The sequence below is a fragment of the Amphibalanus amphitrite genome, unplaced genomic scaffold, assembly GCF_019059575.1.
Source record: "Amphibalanus amphitrite isolate SeventyFive unplaced genomic scaffold, NRLGWU_Aamphi_draft 000135F_arrow, whole genome shotgun sequence".
Lineage (NCBI taxonomy): Eukaryota > Metazoa > Arthropoda > Thecostraca > Balanomorpha > Balanidae > Amphibalanus > Amphibalanus amphitrite.
This window is the reverse complement of record NW_024881630.1, coordinates 787,661-805,108: the sequence shown is the minus strand read 5'-3', so window position 1 is coordinate 805,108 and position 17,448 is coordinate 787,661. Positions and strand designations below refer to the sequence as shown.

Below are 17,448 nucleotides of genomic sequence, written 5' to 3'. Positions count from 1 at the left end.
GAAACTCTTAAACCGGGATTCTTCGAGCATCTCCACATCCGAAACATACGAAGATGCATCGAGCGATACGAAAGATAGATTGTTCGCATGAGTCTCCTTTATTATCAAATATAACAATGCAGGTAGATCGCACCGAAAAAAACAAGAACCCCAAGCATGCCATTCCGAATCGTCGGCGAAAGCATATGAAGCAATAACATTTCCCGCGCTCTCAAGCTTTCCCTGATACACTGTCACCCACAAGCGTACGGACAGACCAACTGTCGTGGTGTGGGACCACTCATAAGGGCCAGGCATGACGTACTATTGTGCAATCCGTGAGGAGACATGCATTCGATGGTCCAGCTATGCGGTGTTAACGGGATAATCTATGATGAATAACTAAGCTACTTCTAAAACCGTGAGTCCATGGGCGGGTCCGACGGGCGTGGTCCGGTCTGTGATGGCAGGTCTGGTCCGCACCGTGCCTTCCTAGCCGTTCAGTACGATCACGTGGTTCTCGCCGATGAAGGCGATGGGTGTGCGCCCGGGCAGCAGCTGGATATCTGCGCCTCCAGCCGACAGGGGCCCGCCGCCGGCCGCGTCACAGAGCAGGCGGCAGCGGCGCAGCAGGCGGCCCGGCGGCGAGACGGCGCCGGCCGGCAGCCCGCCGCGGCGCGCCAGCAGCAGCAGCAGACGGTGGAAGAGCCGCTCGGCCGGCAGCTGGTCGCCGCCGAGCGCGGCCAGCAGCCGGCGCGTCTGGCCGGCCGCCGCCGCCGCGTCGAACCGGTCGGCCGACAGCAGCTCGGTCAGCTCGGCGTACACCTCGGCCGGCACCCGGTCCGGGTCAAAGTCGTCCTCTCCCAGCTGAGAGAGCAGCCACTGGTACAGCGGGCGCGGCCGGTCCGACGGCTCGGAGCCGCCGGTCATCAGCGAGGTCAGCAGACGGTACAAGCCGCCGTGCTGACCGCCGTCGTCATCAGTATGGTCACCGTGGCTGCCGAACAGCGTTTCCATGACGTCTGACAGACCGGAGACGCCATGGCTCGAGTCCGAGAGCAGGCTGGTGAGCACGGACAGAGTACTGTCAATGTCCGTGTCGGTGCCGGCGTTGCGTCCGTCCGGCAGTGTCAGCAGCACCCGCAGAGAGTCCTCCGGGATCGGGATCATACGGTGGGTGTCGCTATCTCCCAGCACCCGCAGCAGCAGTCGGAAGGCCACCTGGCGCGCGCCGTGCCGGTCCGGGTCGGCCGAGCCGGTGACGGCGGTTACCAGCAGCTGCACCAGCTCGTCAGCGGCCTCCGGCAGGCCGCGCCGGTCGGGCTCGGTCAGCAGCAGGACCAGCTGACGCAGCACCGACTCCGGTACATCGTCCGTCCGACTGCCGGCCGCGGCCGCCTCCAGCAGCGAGGTCAGCACCCTCAGCACAGAGAGCGGCACCAGCTCGGGGCCGCCGGACGGCTCCGCCAGCAGCGTGAGCAGCAGCTGCGCTGCCTCGGCAGTCTCCTCCGTCGGCTGGGCGCTGCTGGGGCCGGCCAGCAGCAGCAGCAGCGCCTGGCGCAGCGCCGGCTCAGAGGCGAACAGGTCGGCCGTGCGGCCCGTCAGCGCGCCCAGCAGGTCCCGGTAGATAGCGGCCGGGTCGGTGTAGCCGGGCCGGCCCAGCGGGCCCCAGACGCGCCGCCGCAGGGTGCGGAACAGACCGGCCGCCGAGTCGGTGGGCCGCAGAGTGTGAGCCGGGTCCAGCAGGGAGAGCACCGAGTCGAGCGTCGACACGGAGACCGCCCTCGGCTCGTTCAGCCGGCCGGTGAGCAGCAGCAGCAGGCGCCCCGCCTCCTCCTTGGACACGAACCGGACGCCGGGCCGCCGCAGCAGACGCACCAGGTGCGAGAGCAAGCTCTGACTGACTGCCGACCCGTTCTGCGGCTGATCAGAGCCCATCAGATCCATTAGCCACGAGGAGAAGTCGATAGTGGTGTCGGAGCTGCGTCCGCCGGTCGTCAGCAGGCCGAACAGGTCACTGAGCGAGCCGCCCAGACCGATCTCGTTCGACCCGCCCGTCTCAGTGGTCACCACCATCTCCAGCACAGAGAGCAGCTGGCTGATGTCGGTCGGGGTGTCCTCGCCGCCGCTGATGAACGTCAGGATGAGCGGCGTCACCTGCGGGTCCAAGTGGTGGTGGTCGCGCCTCAGCAGGACGCGCACCAGCTCGGCCAGGTAGGTGGTCAGCGCCGGGTCGGAGCGGTCGGCGCGCCGCAGCAGAGTCACCACCAGCGGCAGGTAGTCGGTCGGCCGGCCGCGCTCCGAGACCTCCTCCAGCCGCGCCAGCAGCTCCAGCAGGTCGTCCGGTACCGTCACGCCGACCTGCTGCCGCGCCAGCAGCTGCTCCAGCACCACCAGCACGCCGCGCAGCGCCTCCGGCTGCGGCCGCGGCCCGAGCCGGCGCAGCAGCAGCAGCACGTGCGGCAGCAGCGGGTCGGCGCGCGGCTCGAACTGCTCCAGCACGGCGCGCGCCAGCTCGGTCACGTAGATGATGGTGTCGTCGGGCAGACGGTCGGCGTCGGTCGGCGGCTGCACCACCAGCCGCAGCACGGCCACCAGCTGCGGCAGCAGCTCGTCCAGCTGCGCCGCGCCGTCGCCCTGCTTGGCGCGCAGCAGCACATCCAGCAGCGTCTGTGTCAGCTCCGGCAGCGAGGAGCCGCCGCCGCCGGCCGCCCGGCCGTCCAGCAGGCCCCGCAGCAGGTCCATCACATCGGTGCTGCTGCTGTCGTTGCCGCCGCCCATGTTGACGGTGACGGAGAAATCGCCTCCGGAGTGGGCTGGCCGGCGCTGCTCCTCCAGCAGCAGCAGCCGCCGCAGCAGACCGGTGACAGCGGTCAGCCGGTCGGGCCGCGGGTGGCGGGTCAGCTGACGCAGCTGCAGCAGGATCTGCGGCACCAGCACGCGGTCGGCGGCGTCGGGAGCCCGCTCCAGGACGGCAGCGGCCAGCTGGGCGGCGAACCGCAGCGTGTCGCTCGCGCCGTGGTGCTCCGGGGTGGTGAGCGTCGTCAGCAGCTCGAGCAGCGCCGGCAGCGACTGGAGCAGCGGCCGCGGCCGGCGCGCCGCCACCTGCAGCTCGGCCACCAGGTCACGCAGGGTGGTCGGCAGGCTGTCTGGAGGCTCTATCACCAGGTCGATGGTGAATCCGGGCCGGCGCGGTGTGGCGCTGCTCTCCAGTAGTCCCACCAGCGCCGCCAGCAGGCCGTCCGGGTCTCCGCCCGTAGGCCGAGTCGACTCCCTCAGTATGAACTGAATCAACATCTCGGGCGAGACGTCCGCCGAGCCGCCGGCCGTCTCCACCAGCCGCAGCAGTCGCTCCACCGTCTCAGTGAGGTCGAAGAGGTACGACGGCGACCGATCACCCTCCTGCAGAAGGACTATGAGCCGCTGGATGTCGTCGGTGTACGTCGGGTGGTCGGCGGGCACGTCCAGCGACTCCAGCAGCGTGATGAACTCGGCGACAGAGAACGTCGGCCTCCTGTCGTACTCGCCGAGGTCGATCAGCATGTTGATAATCCCCTGCACGTCGATGTCCTGCTTGCCGCTGGGCCGGTTGAAGAAGCGCATGATGAGCTCTCGGAAGGCGGAGACTTCCTCAGAAGGAAGGTCGTTCCCGACGCTCATCCGCGACATCACCATCTCCAGCATGGCGCGGAGGCTCTCCATGTCAGTGTGCTCGCCGTTCACCAGGATGCCCGAGATGTTGAAGAAGCCGGGGAAGTCGGGGGTCTGACTGGCGCTCAGTTGCGCCAGCAGCAGCTCCAGCAGGCCCTCGATGTCGCCGAAGTCGTCGCCGCCCGGTTGGACCAGCACGCCCGAGATGTTGAGGAAGCCGGGCGTCGAGTGAGTGGTCTCCTTGCGCAGCTGCGCCATCAGCAGCTCCAGCAGGTAGCGCATGTTGTAGGGCTCGTCCTGCTCCTGTTGCACCACCGAGATGTTGATAAGGCCTGGCGATCGGGGTCTGGCCGCCCTGGCGGTCAGCTGTTCCATCAGCAGCGCGATCAGTCCCTGGATCTCCGAGTAGTCACGGCGGTTCTCCTCCACCACCACCGTCGAGATGTTGAGGATCCCTCCCGGTGACCGGTTTCTTTCCATCGACTCGATCTCAAGGAGCAGCATCTCCAGAAGGTTCTGGATCTCATTGGTTTGCGGTGGAGGCTCGTTAAACAGTGTGATGTTAACGTATCCTGACTCTCTAGGTTTGTTCATACTCATGCGTGCCAGTAACATTTCGATTATTTCCTGTATTTCTCTGAGGTCGTTCCGTTCCTCGCCGACCAGTACCCCGGTAATGTTGACGAAGCCTGACGGCTGCTGATGGGAGCTGAAGCGAGCCAGTAGCATCTCCAGCATCTGCAGAATCTCGGTGTAGTCCTCCTCCTGTTCCGTCTCGGTGAGTATGGCGGTGACGTTCAGACCGCCGCCGCCGCGGGGCGCGCTCATCTCCGTCTCCAGCAGGCTGACCAGCAGACGCAGCAGCTCGTCCGAGTCACTGCTGTCGCTGCCGCCGCCGCCCAGCAGCACGGTGAACACGCTGGTCATGTCCTCGGCGCTGGCCGACCGGCCGCCCAGCATTCCCTGCGAGAACAGCAGCTCGATCAGCTCGGTGAGGTCGCGGATGTCCGGGTCCGGTCTGTCCACGTGCACAGTGGAGATGTTGAAGCCGACGGTGGCGGTTGCAGTGTCAGCGGGCCGGTTCACCAGTTCCAGCATGGCCAAGACCAGGCTCATAATGTCCGTCTCTGAAGCGCCGCCGGTCTGTGTGCCGAGGAACAGCTCCACCAGCAGTTTGCGGGCGTCGGCCGGCAGCGGGCGCCGCTGGGCGTTCAGCTGGTTCGTCAGCTGCAGCAGCAGCCGGTACAGCTCTCCGTCTCCTCCGCGCGATGTCCGGCCCTCGACATCCTCCACAATTGTCATCAGCACCTCGAGCAGTCCGTGAGACGAGCGCGGCGTCTGCTCCGTCAGCAGCGGCAACACGGCCAGCAGCAGCCGGCGCAGCGGCGGCGCCGCCGGGCCGTGCCGCTGCGCCAGCTGCAGCACCAGCTGCACCAGCTGCTGGCCCACCTGTGGCGGCGGCCGCTGCAGGCCCGAGATCAGCTCCAGCAACAGCTGCATCACGTCCGTATCGTCCGTGTCCGCGCCCGGCCTGCCGAGGTGCTCCACCAGCTGAATCACCAGCTGGATGGACTCGGGAGCCGTGGTGCCCGGCGCCGCCGCCAGTGTCTCAAACATCTGCAGCAGCAGGCGCAGCAGTGCCGCGTTCTCTGAGTCCGGGTGCGACTCCCCGAGCCGTCCAACCAGCTCCACCAGCACACTGATGGTATCGGAGTCGGTCGGCGCCAGTGAGCCGCCCACCCGGCCGAGAAGAGTCACCAGGTGCGTCAGAATGTCGGGCCGCACGTCGCGGCGACTCACCTCGCCCAGCTCACGGACGGCGGCCATCAGAAGCTGCAGGTCGGTGTCGGCCAGCGTATCCGGTCGGCCGCCAAGCAGTCGTAGCAGTTCCACCAGCATAACGCGCGTCTCATCGCCGATCACCCGGTGCCGCGGCGTCAGACCCTCGACGAGCCGCACCAGCAGCTGGAGAACGTGCGGTGCCGCCGCCGGCTGTCTGTAGCCGTCAAGGTCTCCCAGGAGATCCACCACTGCCTGCAAGACCGCCGGCTCCAGACCGACCGGACCGGCGGCCAGCTGGTCGACCACCTCCACCAGCAGCTCGACAGTGCGCGGAGAGTCGGCGCCGCCCGGCCGCGTCAGCTGCCGCACCAGGCGAATCAGGGCGGGTCGCAGCCGGCCGGTCGGCGCGCCGCTCTGTCGTATCAGCCGCAGAAGGGCCTCCAGCAGCGGGCCGTCGTACGGTGAGTCGCTGGTGGTCGTCGGGAGCAGCGGCGCGGGCCGGGTGCTGTCCTCTCCCGTCAGCAGCCACCACAGCAGACCGGTGAGCGAGTCGGAGCCGAGCAGGTCCAGCGCCGGCAGCGGCGCGAACGCCGACTCCGGCAGCAGGTCCAGCCAGGCGTCCAGCAGGCGAGCGAGCTCGGTGACCAGAGTAGTGAGCTCTGGTCCGGCCGCCGAGCCCCCGCCGGCCACCGACAGCACCAGGTGGTGCAGCTCGTCCCGCAGCGGCACGGCGCGCTCCGCTGAGCTGAGGCTCAGCAGCAGTCGGGCGACGGCCCCGGGTAGCTCGGCCGGCACCGCCGACTCGGGCAGCGCGCCGGACTCGAGCGCGTCCCGCAGCTCCAGCAGCCGCTGGCCGGCGAACAGCATGTCTAGTGCGGTGGCCGGCCTGACGGCGGCGCCGCGCAGCGTCACCTCCAACCCAATGTCGTCCAGGACGGCCACCAGCCGGCGCAGACTGTCGGTCACCGCCGGCTCCGGCGCCGGGCCGTCCGAGCGGAACAGGCCGACGATCTGGTCCAGCTCTCGGCCCAGCTGCCGCTCCTGCTGTGTGTTGTTGCCGAGCAGTGCGCGCATATCGATCAGGGTCTGGATGTGCAGAGAGCGGCCCACGATCGGCACCGGCGAGAAAACTGAGCCCAGCGCAGCCGGGCCGACGCGCTGCTCAAACTGCTCCGGGGTCATGGCGCCGATACTCAGGAACCGAGGGTCCTGCTCCCGCAGCTCCCGCAGCTTCTCCTCTGGAAAGATAAAAAATGATGACAAGGTCATCCGTTAGCTCAGCAGCGAGTGAGCGCTCATTTTCTGGACTCGTTATCACCAGCTGGATTACTTTGGCATTCACGCTATTCGTAATCACCCGTAGGCTGATACTCTTAGGAAAATGTGACATCGCGTCTATCGATTCTTAGCAGCGTCAATATCGTATGCAGGTTCAAAATATTTACCATTTATTGTAGATTCATTGCAACTCCCCTTAAGCTTCAAACTCTTATTCGCGTCACTGGGTTACATCTTCCCATTCAATCGCACTGGTCCATTGATCCCCAAAGGCGATGCACCCCACTCAGGCACTCACTGCAGTCGAACACCGGGCAGCAGGTGAAGAAGCTGAACATGCGGCACAGCTCGGGGCCGGTGGCGTCACACACGTGTTCGCGGTGCTGTAGCTCGGGGCTGCTCACTACCCGTCCGTTGCGGCAGGCGCGCACATGGCGCACACACCGGCCGTCGACGGGTCGCTCCATCTCGGCCCAGACCAGGTCCTCGTGCTCCTCGGGGCACGCTGCGGAGGCAGAGGGGGGAGAGGTCATCGACAAGTCACCGGGCGGGCCACAGATATACTCCGAATGGAACAGCCTATCGGGAGACGCAGCACGTGAGGCAAGTAAATGCAACAATGTGAATGCGCAAAGAAGCAGCAATTAAATGCGCATTACAAGCGAATTTTGTATTGAGAATGAGCTGCAAAGTCGTTTATCCGTATAAATATGGATAGGTAAAACTAACTGATTTAGGTTACTGGCAAAGAACTTGTCAAACATGATGCGGCGCACGTTGCATCCAGTGTATGGGTTACCTTTCTGCGTGACCGTCCTGCTGTCCGGTTCCGGGTCCGAGTCAGACTCCGTCTCCGTGTCCAGTCCCCCATACAGCGCTATGTAGCGCAGCAGCTCCTCGAGCGGCGTCTGCCGGCTGTCCAGCTGCAGTCGCACCAGGACCGTGGTCAGTGTGGTGGCGTCCGCCGTGGTCACCGTCAGGCCCGCCGGCGCCGAGTCCGACACCTCCAGGGCGGCGCGCAGCAGCTGCCCGATCGCCAGCGGCCGCTGCAGCCGGCCGGCGTCCAGCTCGCCGATCAGCAGCTGCAGCAGCTGCACCACCGTGCTGCGGCGCGGGGCGGACAGCTGGCGCAGCAGCCGGAGCGCGCCGCGCGCCTCTGCCGGCTCCGGCGGCGGCGGCGCGCCGCCCGCCGTCTCCAGGACGGTCAGGATGTGGCGCAGCTCGGTCCGCACGGCCCGCTCGGCCGGCGAGGGCGGCTCGGACCGCGACGACAGCCACTCGAGCAGCTGCCGGATAGCGGTGGCGTTCAGCTGCGGCTGCGCCACCGGCAGCTGCAGCGGCTCCGCCTCAAACAACTGCGGCTCGAGCACCTTCGTGAAGAAACTGCTGACGGCGCGGCCGCGCGGGTCCTGGCCCACCGACGGCGGAGAAATCAGCGACGCCAGCTTCGAGGCTGCAACAGAGGCAAAGGTCGTGTCTTGAACATGACGGAAATAACTCTGTGAACAATGTAAACTTTTCACATTTGTTTACCAAGGATGCTATCATTGGCATACATAGCAGATAACAGGTAAACAGAAAGTATCTGTACCATGAAAACATTCATTGAAAAGATCGTGAATGTGCAGACTATGACGCTCCTCCCACCACAGTGTACACTGTACATGGTCACTGAGAACTCACGACAGTCGTAGACGGGGCAGCAGCTGAAGAAGGTCTCCATGCGGCAGGGGTGGTTGTCACTGTCGGGGACGGCCCGCGGACAGCGCTCCACGCGCGCGGGCACGGGTCGCAGCAGTCGGCCGGCCACGCAGGCTGAGACGCGGCGCACGCAGCCGCCGCCGGCGCTCCGACCGGCCCGCTCCCGCCACACGTCTCCGTGCTGACGGGCCACGCCGGCGGGGTCGATGCAGCCTGAGGAGAGGCAGGGCGGTCAGGGTGCGGGTATGGGTGGTGACAACAGACGCTGAGGGATAGTTCCAGTTTACTGAGAGGGTGGCATAGGCATAACGCTTCACCGAGTTAAGTCTGTCTTGAGGGACGGACAAATGTGATTTAGTACGTTCAGTCGCCATACTGAAAACAAAAGCTTGACACATGATTATGGAAGAAGAACCTTGCATTATTTGGGCACCGGGTCCAGCGTCTATTGCGTCCAGCGTCTATTGGATGCTGGCTTGGTGGGAGAGCCACCGCAAGCTGAAGATTCCATCACCGACTGAAGCCGGCGCGACTCACCGGGAGGTGTTGGACGCTGGTCACTGTCATGGCAGGTCTCGGCGGCGGTGGCAGCCGACCAGCCGGCGGCCAGCAGCAGCAGCAGCGGCGGCGACAGCAGCTGGAGGCGGTGGGGGCGCTCCATCTCCGGCGCCGGGGCTGGTCTGTGGCCACCGAGCGGCGGCCGGCCGTTATAAGCCGCCGGGGGCCGACAGGTCAGCAGGGCCGCCGGCGCCGCCTCAGCGCCCCGACCCGCTCCCACGGCCGGGGGCACGCCGCTCCGTGCCGGGCACGTCGGACGGCGGCCGGCCGGCACGGAGCGGCGCTGACCCGCGGCCGCCGCCACCGCCGGCCCGCGAGCCGCCGCACGCACCGCGGCACGGCGACACCGAGGGACAGTGACCCCGAGCGGGCCCTGCAGCGGTCAGCACATATAGCCGAGCAATGGCAGCGGGTGCTGACGACAGAATGCTGAAGGATTTCGTGAGCGAAACGCAAAAAAAGCGTCAGTTGACCGCAATATCCTTAACAACGTGGCGTACACATTGAATCTCGTTCAATGCAAAGAGAAATATTGTCGTTCAGACCAGCATAACTTTATTGGTTTGACATTGGTATTTTAAACATACATGTAGCAAGGTGCAAGCGAATGCAAGAAAGACCATGCTTTCACAGTGGTTTGGCTATCCGCATCCCAGTTTACTCGTGCTCTTACACGTGACACAACCTATGCGGAGAAGCCCATGGCCGTGAATGGAGAAGGCCCTTACAGAATGGCAGCACTGCGATCGAGCGAACGTATACCATGAACTGATCACACGAATTATATGATGTTCTTCGCCATTCAGACTAGCACAGCAGCCGTTCCAGGTCATATCCTTCCACAAAATGCCAAGTTTTAAAGCAAAAAAAAAAAAAATTTGAAGCAAGCATGGCTGACAGCTTTGTACCAATTCATGACCGGGTTTCATCGAAGCAGGTTAGTTGTTACAGAAGGCCTATGAATCGTTACTTGTTACTTGTTAGAAATGAATAATACTGAGGGATCCGAAACTGGCGCGAAGCTACCGAGGTTCAAAACATCGGAAAAGCAACACCACCTACACTGCAAACCGAAGACGACTGCCTCCCAAACCCGTACAAAGGTACCCTGGGATCACAACCGAGGACCTACTGCGGTCACAGCTGAACTCCGAGCCACCGAAGCGCCCCCACATCCCTCCACCGCCAGCGAGGGCCGTATCGGACCGTCCGCAGCCCACGCCGGCGAACGGGACGGGTCCCCACAGACGGACGGACAACCCTCAACACAGGCGGGAACTAACAACCAGATCCTGCTCTATCACTGACCGGGCCAAGGCACTGAGTGCCCGCCGCTTCCTCTAACGCCAGTCACACTGGAAGCCCTCATACTGCGACACAAACGCAGGACTTGCTCACAGGAGCGTACGACTAGCTCACAGGAGCAGAAGACTAGCTCACACAAAGGCAGGACTAGCTTACACGACCGTCGGACTAGTTGCAGCGTGCGGTAAATGAAAAATAAGCTTAATATCTGGGTCCGTTTCGTGCATGGCCGTGCAGAACCGGACAATAGAGAAAAGAGGAGCGTGCTGGAAGACTCAACGCTCTGGCTCACTGCTGAATCACCCAGCTGTGAAACAAGCGGCCACGAGTAGCCCACCACTCACAACTCAGCGCTCACAATGAAAATATTTCCAAACTCGCGTGGTACTCAACACACCAGCGCTCATGGACGACCGAAAATCCAATTAACCTTTCAAAATAGACACGCTACAGGAAGGGGCCGCCAGCACGGGCCAATATTCCGAAGGGTTATTCACTTTCAACATCTCCCAGCACACGAAAACTTCTCGGCGCTTGGCAGAGTAAACACAATTACCGGGGAATGAGAGGTGCCCCTTTTGGTCGCCATAGAGCTCACCTCACCCCCTCCCTCACCCCGGGGGTGGGCAGCGCCGCGCCGGCCGTGCGCCCGGCGCCTCAGCAGCGGCCCGTCCTAAGTCGGGTTTGGGGCCGCCGCGTCATACTGCCGGAGGCGTCACGGCCGGCGGCGCTGCCCGGTCACCGGTCACCAGTCAGCTCACGGAGCGGACCGCGGTGACGGACGTCCCGGCCGGCCTCCGCACACTAGGAGCGCGGCGCCGGCCGGCGGACGCCCGGGCCACTAGCCTCAGCAGCCGGTGACGGTCGGGTCGCGGCCGGAGCGTTTGGAGATGTTCAGTTTGACCACCTCCTCGGCAGAGGTCGGGTGGATGCCGATCGCTTGGCGCAGCGACTCCATGGTCATACCGTGTCTGGAGGAAGAGACGGTCAGAAAGTCAGACTCATACTCGACGAAGGTCATGGCGACATACGGTTACGACGGCAAAGGACACTGCGTGGTAGCTGGGAACGATTCATCTATGTTGCAAGAATGTTTATGCCATGTTGTAACAATATTGCTCGGGAGGAATTTGACAAATGTGAAAATCAATAGTATTTCAATGGACAAAATCACGGTTGTTCCATCCCATGATTTTTTCGAGAGAGGATAGTAAAACTAGATGCCGGCAGCGCTCTTGCGTTGCCTTGGGCCAGAATTGGAGGAACGGTTCTGAGGGCACACACCGGGCCAAACCACCGAAACCCAGACTGAGCTTGGACTGAACCTGAAACCAAACGAAACATCCCAAAAATGCTTCGAAGCACGTGAGATTGGTGCGGATATCTACCTACAGTATGGTATGAATTAAATGCACGTGCATAGTTCATGTCCCAGGCACCCCAGTGCAGTCATTTTCATAACATCATGTAGCGTGTGTCTAGTTCTATCAGTGTACCGACTTTTGTGTCGCTAGATCGACGTTTCCCGGGATCAGAGGATCCCTAGTCAAAACCGTTATCCGCCCCCTGCACGCGCAGCTTGCACCCCTCGGATATTATCTCGCCGGAATGTTATGACTCAATGTATTCTTCTTATGACCTGCAAGTTTTGAACCAGTTAGAGCGGCCGTTTACCCTGCAGGCGTGGCAACGCACGAAGGGGTGCAATCGGCTTGCACGTACATAGCTCATGCACCACAGAGTTTAGCTCAACCAAATGTGCACTATTTTGGAGGCCTTGCCTGAGACTACCATTGAACCGATTTTGAGGTTGATAGCTCAAAATTTCTTTGAGCCAGAGGACCTCACGTCAAAACGGTTTTCCGCCCCCAGCACGTGCAGCCTGCACCCCTCGCAGACGGTGACCCCCCTGGAAACTGGTTCAAGGTGTTACCGATGTGTCCCGCCAGTGTGGCTTTGTCCGTGACCTCGGGTTGACCTGTAGCCTTGACAAAAAATTTCGTGTCACCGAAATTTTGAAGCGGAATAGCATGTGCCACGAAGCACTGAGCGAACCGAGGCCAGTACCAAAAGTTTACCTCGCCGGAGACGAGTCGAACGGTCCCACTTTCGTCCCGATCGGTCCACCCATTTTGACTCCAGGTCCAAAAAAGCTTGGACAAACTCACTCACATACTCACTCACATACTCACTCACATACTGACAAACAGGCTTGGCCGAACTTTTCTTCAGCGACCCACCAATGGGAATTTCCGGATGCAAAAGCATGCTATCGCATGCTTTTGATCCTCCAATTCTGGATTAAATCCCTGTTTCAAACAAGAAAATACATGATTTAACACGAGTTATGCAATATTTCGTTATTTCGCCCGAGTTCAGAATCCAAAACAGCACCTTTCGCTAATAAGGTGAACGGCCGCTGAGAACACCACCCACTGACTGCCACCTACCACCGACCGGTCTCACCTCATGGCGACGGCGAATCCCTGGAGCACCTCGCCGGCATTGGGTCCGATGAAGTGCAGTCCGAGCACCCGCTGCGGCTCGCGGCGCTCGCACACCGCCTTGATGTAGCAAGAGGACGTGTCACGGCCCGGGATGATGAACTCGAGTGGCCGGTAGAACGCGTGGTACACCTGGGCGGCAGGCAGTGCACGGGGAGGGTCAGTCGGTGGCAGATACCAACAGCCAGGGGGTGTTCTTGAGCTGGTTGCATGTGATGTTAGAAAGAGCATCGTGCTAGCCATCCAGATGAAACTAAATGGTCGACGTATGCATTACATTTCATAAGCACTATCTTACATGAAATACAGATCGATTCCAGGATTTCCAATTGTCTTGAAACGTATAATTAAAGCCACTGGTAAATCATCACGAATCCAAAAGCACTTTGAGCACCAAACGCAAATTGCACAGGCTTGCATGGCATGACATAGGACAGTTTCCAGCAGGTCGTCGAGCAGTACCTACCTCGAGCTGATCGTCCCCGCCGGCCATTTCTGCCGCGCTCTCCTCGCTCAGACCGACACAGCTGTACTCGAGCGGTGTGAACACAGTGGTGGGCACAGTGGCCAGGTCGAGCAGCTGGCTGGAGCCGCCGTACAGCCTGTCAGCCAGAAGCCGGCCAGACACGATCGCCGTGGGCGTGAGCTCCGGCGCTCCCTGCGCACGGTCAGAGACGCGTCAGACACCAGCCGCAGCGGATAGGATAGTTCGTGTATAGGTGTGCGACGTGGCGCAGTCACAGGTCTATCCATATTCGGCAATCATGGACGGATAAAACATAACAAATGCTCATCAAGAGCGCCGTTGTTTATCTCGTGTGACATGCGTGCTGGGCCTCGTTTCATAAAGCGAGTCCGTAACTTACGCCGGTTTTTGGTCTTGTATTGCAAGTGTATGTGAAGCGATAGATTTATTTCCCATTCTCCCTTCTGTTCTTGCTTGCAAGATAAATAAATTCAACGATTCAAACTATCGTCATCGCTTCACATGCTGATGCACTTGCAATAGAAGACCAAAAACCGGCGTAAGTCACGGACTCGCTTTATGAAACGAGGCCCAGGTCACAAGAATAGCACTTAGCGCAATGTCGACAACTCTTGCAAACGGCATCAAGTAGCTGGAGGGCTACAGTTTAGGAACAAAAATCATGTCATCAGCTCAAACACACTAGCCAACTGACAGGGGTTCCTTGTCAGCCGCCGCCTCGACATGTACCTGCACGATGTCGCCGATGGCGTATATGTTATCCACCGACGTCCGGTTGCCGGGATCGGTGACGATCTTCCCGGAGCGTGGGTCGGTGGTGACGCCGAGCGCATCCAGTCCGAGCCGGCGTGTGTCGGGGTCCCGGCCGACGGCCAGCAGCACGGTGTCGTACTCCTCGTCGGGCGGCTGGCCGTCCCCTGAGGGTGTCAGAGAGACCCGCAGCCGACCGGCGGCGGTACGCTCCAGGCGCAGCGGCTCCGAGCCGCGCACCACCCGCGTGCCGAGGTTCTCCATGGCCGACACCACCAGACCTGGAGGCGGGGGTGGTAGAGTCGGATCAACAATGAGGGGTACGTATGTTAGGCTGATCTAGAGGAAACGTAACTATGCACGAACAGAAGAATATTTGGACCTAATGTCTGATAGAGTCCTGAATCTACGCGAGTCTGGTCGACAATGCATCGCGGTTGCTTCGGTTGAACGTGTTTAAACGGATTAAATTTCACCGTATTACTCTCTGCTGGTGCTATGCGATGTGGCAATGCCGGGTGGGCCATCATCATCCAAAATTTTAATCTCGTATGGACCCCACGGCCCGCCTGAGCACGGTGCCGTGTCGTCCCGACTGACCTGCCATCTGCTGGTCGAATCCGCGCAGCGGAATGGAGCGCAGCAGCACGGACGTGTCGAAGCCGAGGCCGGTGAGGAAGCCGGCGCACTCGAGGCTGACGTAGCTGCCGCCCACGCACAGGGTGCGGCCCGGCGGCTGGCGCAGTCGGAACAGATCGTCACTGGTGATGGCCAGCTCGGCTCCGGCGAACGTCGGGTACCTGAGAGGACGGAGAAGTGATGACTGACGACCGCTGAAGATCGTACTTTTATCCCTAACCAGAAAAGACAGTTCCGTGAATACTAGTGTGTGTGTGTATTGTGGATCGACTTACAATTAAAGATTTACCTACTTGGCGTTCAAAAGACTCTTCTTATTTTGAGCAACCATTCATTTTCTGTACGCCTTCAATGTCACACAAGTTCCGCGATATTTCGCCTGTCCCGCTACTTCGACCGTCCCTAATGCCTCACTTCGGCCGACCTCTAGTGGACAGCAGCACCGCCCCCGTCTGCAGTTTTGTCTAACCCCTCCCCCTTACCAGTACCACTCCGCTGGCTCACCTGGGCCGACCTCCAGTAGCCAGCACGACGTTATCCGTCTGCAACACCGTCTCCACATCCTTCCGGTCCTTCGCCAGCACAGTATGACGGTCCAGCAGCGTGCCAGAGGCGTTCAGGTAGGTCACACGCCTGAAGGGAGAACCATGTGTCACATATGAGATATATGAGTCATGACATGACACACGACAAGACATAAACGAATATAGTTACAACAACAGATCGACAAATTCATGAAATATGAATAATTCTTGGAATGGAGCATACTTGTCTCTGAGCGCCACCCGGTGGCCCCAGTTGAGCGACCCCACGTGATTGGTGACGGCCGTCACCAGCTGGTGCCAGTTGAGCTGCAGCTCCGCCGGCGGCACTGACCAGCCGAACGCGGCCGCGTCCTGTCGGGATAACGCAGTCGGTCATTTGACATCGGCAGACTCGGCGTTCTAACAGGACAAGGTAGCCGAACTCACAACAGATGGCACTTTTTCGTTACCGTCTCAAGATAACATAGCCGATCACACTACGTAATGAGCTCCTTTTACCGTGGGTCTCGACAATAAATTACCTTTACACTTTTGCCGAGGAGGGCAGCTTGGTGCATCAGTTTCTTGGGGATGCAGCCGACATTGACGCAGGTGCCGCCGAGACCCCAGACGGTTCCGTGGGGCGACGGCGTCACGTAGTCCAGGACGGCCACCTGACGGTGGAACAACCGACTCAGCAGTCAGCAGCCTGCGCGTATTCGCCCACAGAATACACACAACACAGCATCAGGCCAAAAAGACAGATCACAAAAGCATGGTCATGGCTACAGACCCATGATAATCTGTATTAATGGCCATGTCAAGAGAACAAAAGCCCCCGCATCACATATTTTATGATATGGTAGGTAGAATAAAAACATCGGTAGCATACCTTTGCACCATATCCTGCAGCCTCCTTGGCACAGGCTAGTCCACCTGAGCCACCTCCAATCACAACCAGATCATACTTCTGAGTCGCTGCTGCAAAACACAGAATGAACATATGAGACATAAGATTGAGATTCCAAAAGTAGATTGCTGAGTGCAGGCATCATGATTGCATAAGGCAGCTCACATGTGACCATCATGCACTATATGCCTAAAGAACTTGAGGAACCCAAGAGCAGCATAGGGCTGCACAATATGTTCTAGCTATTGAGTGACATGTTGCCTGCTGATACATGTCAGAGAGCTGAGAGGCATCAGAGGCTGCTTAAAGTGAGCGAAACAGTGCTTGGAACCAATCACAGGCATCTATTTGATGTGTTCCCTCTTTCATGGCACTCAGGAAGAGCTAACAGTGAAATGGAAATAAGATCTGCTGTGTCTTAACTCAATTTCCTATGATCATATTGCCTCTGCATTGTCTGACAGCACCATAGCTCTGAAAACAGAGTTGGGTTGGCCATTGGGGTTTAGATGACTGATGATTCCAAGCATCAGTCATCAGACTGATGCTTGGAATCATCAGTCATCTTAACTTAAGGTGTCAACAACAAAGTGTTGTTGACAAGCCAGCATGAGCTAGGGTAATAAATCCGCACCAACTCATACCAACCACACAGAAAATCCACACTGACAACTGTATGCTCGATAACAATTGGCCTAAAATTGCAATGCAAAATTTAGATAGCTGCATTATGTATATTAGAAGCACAAAAAGGTCAACTATCCCCTGAATGACCCCACTGTGATATTTTCTGCAAGTGGGACACAGGACAGCAACATTGACATGGGACAACAATGCAGTTATAAATAGCATGATAATGGGCAAAACAAAGTAACAAATTGAGCGTACTTGTAGAATAAAGAAGACTGCTTTCGATTCTTGCTGTACCAAAATTATTGAGACACCTCAGTCCTAAAGACATCGGTGGCAGAAACGGTGCCTTCATTTTCAAGCCCGCCTGGGCATCAGCATGCACAGAAGGTTATGCGTGCTGTGTTCAGGCAGAGTGCAATGCACTTTGCTTATTATCTATGAAGCATTATAGTCTGAAAACAGCTGGAACAGCATGAATATTAAAATAAAATCCAAAAGAACACTTCCAAGCCGCCGCCCCCACGATGGAATATTTGTGTTTTGTAACAAGAAGGCCAGAGTTGTCTGCAGATGCATTTGGTGTGTCATTTTCATTTATAAATGAAGCTTTATTTTTATTCATAGTTTATTCTGTGTTGATTTTTATTAATCTACACAAATTCTAGGCGTATATAAAAAATATGAGGTTCAATATGATTTAATAACATAATTTTTCAGTAATTAATTTTTTCATTTATTTTACGTCAT

At 59.4% G+C, this 17,448-nt stretch overlaps 2 protein-coding genes across 3 annotated transcripts; both read right to left on the bottom strand.

Moving 5' to 3' along the window:
* Positions 1 to 79: 79 nt before the first annotated feature.
* Positions 80 to 8,958, bottom strand: LOC122382180. The gene is made up of 6 exons (XM_043367161.1): positions 8,910 to 8,958; positions 8,374 to 8,604; positions 7,881 to 8,143; positions 7,490 to 7,781; positions 6,989 to 7,195; positions 80 to 6,650 (listed from the first exon to the last, which is right to left on the bottom strand). Exons 1-6 carry the CDS (start codon positions 8,956 to 8,958, stop codon positions 472 to 474), a joined length of 7,221 nt encoding a protein of 2,406 aa, XP_043223096.1. The 3' UTR covers positions 80 to 471.
* Positions 8,959 to 9,481: 523 nt separating this feature from the next.
* Positions 9,482 to 17,287, bottom strand: LOC122382242 (thioredoxin reductase 2, mitochondrial-like). 2 transcript variants are annotated; one of them, XM_043367334.1, is made up of 11 exons: positions 16,957 to 17,231; positions 16,492 to 16,542; positions 16,051 to 16,139; positions 15,701 to 15,832; positions 15,403 to 15,530; positions 15,139 to 15,267; positions 14,596 to 14,795; positions 13,975 to 14,276; positions 13,225 to 13,416; positions 12,721 to 12,890; positions 9,482 to 11,225 (listed from the first exon to the last, which is right to left on the bottom strand). In XM_043367334.1, the coding sequence occupies exons 1-11, from the start codon at positions 17,051 to 17,053 to the stop codon at positions 11,102 to 11,104; spliced, it is 1,614 nt and encodes a 537-aa protein (XP_043223269.1). In that variant the 5' UTR covers positions 17,054 to 17,231; the 3' UTR covers positions 9,482 to 11,101. The 2 variants fall into 2 exon arrangements, with proteins under 2 accessions (XP_043223269.1, XP_043223270.1); XM_043367335.1 differs by lacking the exon at positions 16,492 to 16,542 and having other exon boundaries at positions 16,957 to 17,287.
* Positions 17,288 to 17,448: the final 161 nt, after the last annotated feature.

What these genes read in the sequence shown, in the direction of transcription:
- LOC122382180 (XM_043367161.1), bottom strand. Translation starts at nt 8,958, where the DNA reads ATGACAGTGACCAGCGTCCAACACCTCCCGGTGAGTCGCGCCGGCTTC. An exon ending in CTGCCCCGTCTACGACTGTC is followed by an intron (nt 8,144 to 8,373) that starts GTGAGTTCTCAG and finishes CCTCTGTTGCAG; the next exon opens with CCTCGAAGCTGGCGTCGCTG. An exon ending in CAGGACGGTCACGCAGAAAG is followed by an intron (nt 7,196 to 7,489) that starts GTAACCCATACA and finishes CTGCCTCCGCAG; the next exon opens with CGTGCCCCGAGGAGCACGAG.
- LOC122382242 (XM_043367334.1), bottom strand. Translation starts at nt 17,053, where the DNA reads ATGAAGGCACCGTTTCTGCCACCGATGTCTTTAGGACTGAGGTGTCTC. An exon ending in CAGTCTTCTTTATTCTACAA is followed by an intron (nt 16,543 to 16,956) that starts GTACGCTCAATT and finishes CTCTGTTTTCAG; the next exon opens with AGCTATGGTGCTGTCAGACA. An exon ending in CGGGTGGCGCTCAGAGACAA is followed by an intron (nt 15,268 to 15,402) that starts GTATGCTCCATT and finishes TTCTCCCTTCAG; the next exon opens with GCGTGTGACCTACCTGAACG.